The sequence below is a fragment of the Columba livia genome, unplaced genomic scaffold (genome assembly GCF_036013475.1).
Source record: "Columba livia isolate bColLiv1 breed racing homer unplaced genomic scaffold, bColLiv1.pat.W.v2 Scaffold_140, whole genome shotgun sequence".
NCBI classification, from domain to species: domain Eukaryota; kingdom Metazoa; phylum Chordata; class Aves; order Columbiformes; family Columbidae; genus Columba; species Columba livia.
This window is the reverse complement of record NW_027043036.1, coordinates 250001-255668: the sequence shown is the minus strand read 5'-3', so window position 1 is coordinate 255668 and position 5668 is coordinate 250001. Positions and strand designations below refer to the sequence as shown.

General features: G+C 54.4%; 1 protein-coding gene across 1 annotated transcript; it reads right to left on the bottom strand.

The window, feature by feature from the left end:
- Nucleotides 1-787: 787 nt before the first annotated feature.
- Nucleotides 788-1711, bottom strand: LOC135577780 (olfactory receptor 14J1-like). Its single transcript, XM_065047902.1, has one exon. The coding sequence runs from the start codon at nt 1709-1711 to the stop codon at nt 788-790; it is 924 nt and encodes a 307-aa protein (XP_064903974.1).
- Between the last annotated feature and the right edge of the window lie 3957 nt (nt 1712-5668).

The window sequence follows — 5668 nt, the reverse complement described above, 5'->3', positions numbered from 1 at the left end:
CATGACAATGCCCTGGGGCAGCTTCTGTGGGGTGTCCAGTGCACAGGGGCACAGCCCAGCCCCTGCTCTGCTGGTCCTGCAGGTCTCTGGCAGGAGCCTGGCTGTGAGAGGACACTGCTGGGTGCCAGCCACACACCGTTCAGCTGTACTCTGATGTTTCAACCTCCAGGCTGCTTTCTTGTGAGAGTTCTTGAAAGAAACTTGAAGAAGACATAAGCCTTTTGGCACTGCCCATAGGAGATCACGTTTCTATCTGGAAAGGCTGTTGTGAGGCCAGCTCTGTCACAGCAGTACCCATTGCCTGTCCCTGCCTGCGCTCACAGCACTGACACACAGCAGGACGGTGACCAAGCTGCCAGAGCACTCAGGCCTTGCACCAACACCAGGGATGAGAAGGAGAGTGTGGGAGTGGAACCAGAACAGCTCTGGAAGAACAAGCGCTGCTGCTCCCTGGCAGGGCTGCCAGGATGGACTCTTTTCCCTCCTCCCATGCACACAGGACCTGTCCCTGCAGCTCCAAACAGGCCTTGCAGGAAGAATATCAGTGAAAAAAAAATCACTGCAGAGCCCTTTATTTTGTTTTAATACACAGAGAGCATGGGTCCATATTTATACAGCCAGTGGGTTTGAAAAAAAGCTGACAATGAATTAGAAAGGGGATGACAAAAATATCATGATTTATTAAAAAATAAACACCACCAACACACACACACAAGTCTGGGCCTCTAATGAGTTACATTAAAACTGTTATTTGTTAAAGAGAAGATGATGAACACTTTATTATTTTTCAAATGCATCCCTCCATTAGTTTCCTCAGGGCATCCTTGAGTTCCCTGTTCCTCATGCTGTAGATGAGGGGGTTCAATGTTGGAGGTATCAGCGAGTATAGAACAGACACCAGCAGGTCCAAGGATGGGGAAGAGATGGAGGGGGGCTTCAGGTAGGCAAAAAAGGAGGTGCTGGCAAACAGAGAGATGACAGCCAGGTGAGGGAGGCAGGTGGAAAAGGCTTTGTGCCGTCCCTGCTCAGAGGGGATCCTCAGCACGGCCCTCAAGATCTGCACATAGGACACCACGATGAAAATGCAGCACATAAAAACCAAACAGGCACTAACCACAATAAGCCCAAGTTCCCTGAGGTAGGAGTGTGAGCAGGAGAGCTTGAGGATCTGGGGGATTTCACAGAAGAACTGGCCCAGGGCATTGCCCTTGCACAGGGGCAGTGAAAATGTATTGGCCGTGTGCAGCAGAGCACTGAGAAACCCAGTGGCCCAGGCAGCTGCTGCCATGTGGACACAAGTTCTGCTGCCCAGAAGGGTCCCGTAGTGCAGGGGTTTGCAGATGGCAACATAGCGGTCGTAGGACATGATGGTGAGCATAGAATACTCTGCTACTATCAAGAAGGAAAACGAAAAGAGCTGTGTAACACATCCTGAGTATGAGATGGCCCTGGTGTCCCAGAAGGAATTGGCCATGGATTTGGGCACAGTGGTGGAGATGGAGCCCAGGTCAATGAGGGCGAGGTTGAGCAGGAAGAAGTACATGGGGGTGTGGAGGTGCTGGTCCCAGGCTATGGTGGTGATGATGAGGCCGTTGCCCAGGAGGGCAGCCAGGTAGATGCCCAGGAAGAGCCAGAAGTGCAAGAGCTGCAGCTCCCGTGTGTCTGTGAACGGCAGGAGGAGGAACTGGGTGATGGAGCTGCTGTTGGACATTGGCTGCCTGTGGGCATGACGACCTGTCATAGGAGGAAAGACAGTGACAGTTAGAGGAGACTTCTCTGAGGAAAACAAACATGCTGTTTCTCATGGAAAACCCCCTCCCCGATGGAGGGATGTTTCAGCTCATTCTCTCTTTCTACCATGGGATTAAAAACTGTTCATCACAGTTCAAAATGCAGCTTGGGCATCTGGTTTCCATGAACATACCCCTGGGGCAAGACCCACTGAGTTGATGTCAGAACAAGGAGTGACCCACACTCCTACCCCAACCTCAGAGAGCAAAAGCACCAGGGACAGGTGGAGAAACAGGGAAGGACACTGCAGTGCTACCAGAAAATAAAGCAAGGACAGAAAGGCAGACGGGCATGCTGTGGAACCTTCTCCTGACCCGGCTGTGCTGCTGCCACTCACATAATGACACTGTAGAGCAAGCACTTTTAGCACCTTATTTGTGTACCACGTTCCAGGAACCCTTCACCTGGAGGTCCAGCTGCTGAGGTGGAGACTCGTGACCTGGACCCCATGGCTTTGGGGCAGAGGGTCTGCTGGGGAGGAGAGGAGACCAGGGGTTGCACTTCGAAATGTGTCTGCAACCGAGAGCATATGAGAGAGGTTCCTAAATCCCATCCCCAGCATTTCTGGTAGCAGTTAACTCTCCCTGCCCATGTCTGTGCTGCCTGGAGCTGTGTGTCTGTCCCTGGTCTGCTCCCTGTCAGTGTCACAGACCCCGTCCCACCCGCTGTGTGCTCAGCTCTGTCCTGCTCACACCTCCTGACACTGCCCAGGGGCAGCTCTGTGTGTGCAGGGGCTCAGGAGCAGCTCAGACCAGTCCTAACGAGAACTGGGGTCTCAGTGTCTGCTCCAAAGAGAGAAATAAATCCCCATCTCCCACTGCACACCCAGACGAGCAAGAGTGGAAAACTGAAAGCACAGACTCCTTCCCTTGCAGCTGTTTCTCTCTCGATGTTGTTGTTCTGAAGGACCCTCTGCCATGTCTGTGGGGGGATCTGGAGCTCTGAGCAGCCCTGACCCACACAGCCCCCTTCAACCCCACAAGCTCCCTGCCTGCCCTGCCCGGGGTCGCTCCTTCCACCCACAGCTGCTGCCATGGGATCTCCCGGGCAGGCTGAGCGCTGACCCTGGCAGGCGGCACAGTCCCTGCCCGGCACAGCCCTGGGGTGCAGGGACCCTGCTCTGCAGGACAGCCCTGGGCACCCCTGGGTGCTCACCCGGCTTCACAGCTGTTCAACATGGCCTGACAAGAGCCCCGTCCTTACAGACCCTACAAGCTGTGCCTGTGCCAGTTTTAGGAGATGCCTCCAGGAGCTACAGCTGCACTGCCCTGCACCCAGAGACTTACCATGGCAAGGGCTGCAAAGGTTTCTCCTCCAGTGAGCTCTCAGTCATCCTCCCAGTCCTGACCACCTTTAATCTCTCTCTGCCTTGCTCGTCTCCTGAGATCCCCAGGCAGAGCCCTCAGCCCTGCTGCGTGTGCAGAGGAGCTGCTCCTGGGCAGAGCTGTCTCTCTGCAGCGCTGCCGCTGCCATGAGCTCCCTGTGTCCCAGGAGCCCAGCCCAGCTCAGCAGCACAGGAGCAGCCGAAGGTGCTTCAATGACCCCTCTGGTGGGTTTGGTGCTGAGTCCATGGACCTCAGACCCTGAGGGGAAGCTGATGAAACTTCCCAAGAAGTCAAAGTCAGATGAAAACTCCAAAGATTCTTGTAACGTTAGTGGGTCTCACTGAGGGAACCTACTGAGAAACTGTCTCAGGGTCTATTTAGAGCAGAAAACTGGAGGCAATGATGACAGATCAGGAAAAGCAAAGCAAAGGTGTCTCTGATGCTCAGTAAAACTGGATGTGTTTCATTAACCAAAGGACCAAACCTTGACTCCCCTTTGGAAATCAGATCCTGTCCCTCCCACGTTGCCCAGGGCCCTTCCTGTGACAGTGTGATGTGGGGCTGTGCAAGGCCAAGGGCAGGACTATGGTCCCACACCATCCAGGTTCCTGGCTGGGAACAAGAGGCCGTGAGTCCCCTGTGCTGCAAGGACAAGGTGTCTCCTCACAGGCATCAGAGGTGCAGACAACAGCCACAGCCAAGGGGAGAAGGAGCTCATGTCTGGTGGGGCTTTCAGCCTCTTTACATCCCTTGGTCATCCCCACGACAGCCTGTCCTGTGCTGTGGCATCCCCTGCACCTCTGTCCCTGCAGGCTGGAGACATCCCCCCTGCTGCCCCACCTTGCTCCTGTCTGAGCATCTTCCTTCCTTTGCTGAGATCTCTCCATCCTCCCCAGCTGGTCCTTGAAGCACAAAGCCTTGGGCTGATGCAGACTCCCTCTGCTGACCTGCTCCCCCACAGCACTGCCCTTCCACCACATTCCTTTCTGCTCATGTCCAGCCTGGACCTCCCCAGCTGCACTCTGTCCCTTTACTTCATTCCAGTTCTGTTTCCCACTATGCAGAAAAACCTCCAGCATTTCTGAAACCACCCTGCAAGCACTCTCAGGCTACTCCTGCACTGCTGCAGCCTCCCCAGCGCTGCTGGGCCAAAGCAGCCCAGGTCCCTCAGCACCCCACACCATGTGCACAAGGTGCTGAACCTGCCTTGGCACAGCCCTGCACTCTCCAGTTCCTCCCTGCTGCTCCAAACTGGGAAGCCGCACACTGGCACACACCCGTGTGTGTGGGTCACACCAGTGCTGAACCGAATGGGACGAGAACTGCAGGTGTCTGGGTCCCCACGCTCCTCCTCATGCAGCCCCGTGTGCAGCTGCCTTGTTCATGGTGAGCGTGCACCACGGGCTGGTGTGGGGACCTTGTAGTGCCCAGGCCCTTCTCCTCAGGGTCACTGCTCAGCGTGTCAGGTCCTGCTCTGTCCTGATGAATGGGGTTGTTCTCCTGCCCCGATACAGAACTGGTCACTTCCCTTTTTAAATCTTTAGAGCTTTCTGATGGGCGAACACCAGATTTTCTCAAGGTCTGCACTCTCCCTTGACTGAAGCTCCATTTGTTCAGCTCATAATGTTTGCATGCAGACGGCTTATCCTGATAAGGGTGTCTCTCCCAAGATACCAGGATGTGGAGTTGAAGGGCACTACAAATACCATCTCCTGCAGAAACTGTGGGGCCTTGGGCGTCTGATACTCATAATGTCAGAGGTCTGGACTTTGAGGGGAAGTTTCCCTTCATATGAGAGAGCAGCAGGAATGCGTGGAGCTCTGCCTGGGGACAGACAATGTCAGCTGAATGTTGAGGAGTCAGCATGAGAGGGCAGAACAACATGGGCAATGTTGAGGTGACTGGACATCAGGTACAGATTCACTGATGAGGAAGAGGAATGAGATGAGGCCTCCTTCAGACAAATGAAAGAAGCCTCATGTTTCCAGGCCATGTCCTCGTGGCAAACCTGAGATATCCCAATATCGGCAAGGTACCAGCATTCCAGGAGGGTTTGGAGCCCATTGACAACATCTTCTTGACATCGGTGACTGAGTAGTCAGTGGGGTGAGGTGCCCTGTGGGACTTCACACTTACAAACCAGAAAGAGTTGGTCAGGATGGAACAGTCAGGGGTGGGAAAGTGGAGCTGAGGCTCCTGGGAGATGAGAACAAGGCCAAGAGCAGGATTTCAGGAGAGCAGGATTTGGCCTGCTGAGGGACCTGCTTGGGTCCTATGGGATATGACCTTGGTGTCTGCAGAGCTTTTATCTCACATCTCCTCCCTCCTCTCTCCCACCTGCTGTTGTGCAGCGTTTTTTACCCTTTCTCAAGTACAATATGCCAGAGGTGCTGCCAGCATCACTGAGTGGCTCAGGTTTGGCAAGGAGTGGGTCCATCTTGGAGCAGCTGAAATCGGCTCTGTCTGACATTGGTCAAACTCCTGTTGTCTTCCCAGAGAGGTGACAACTGTAGCACACCTATGCTCAGCCCCACTTCCAAGACTTTTCCATG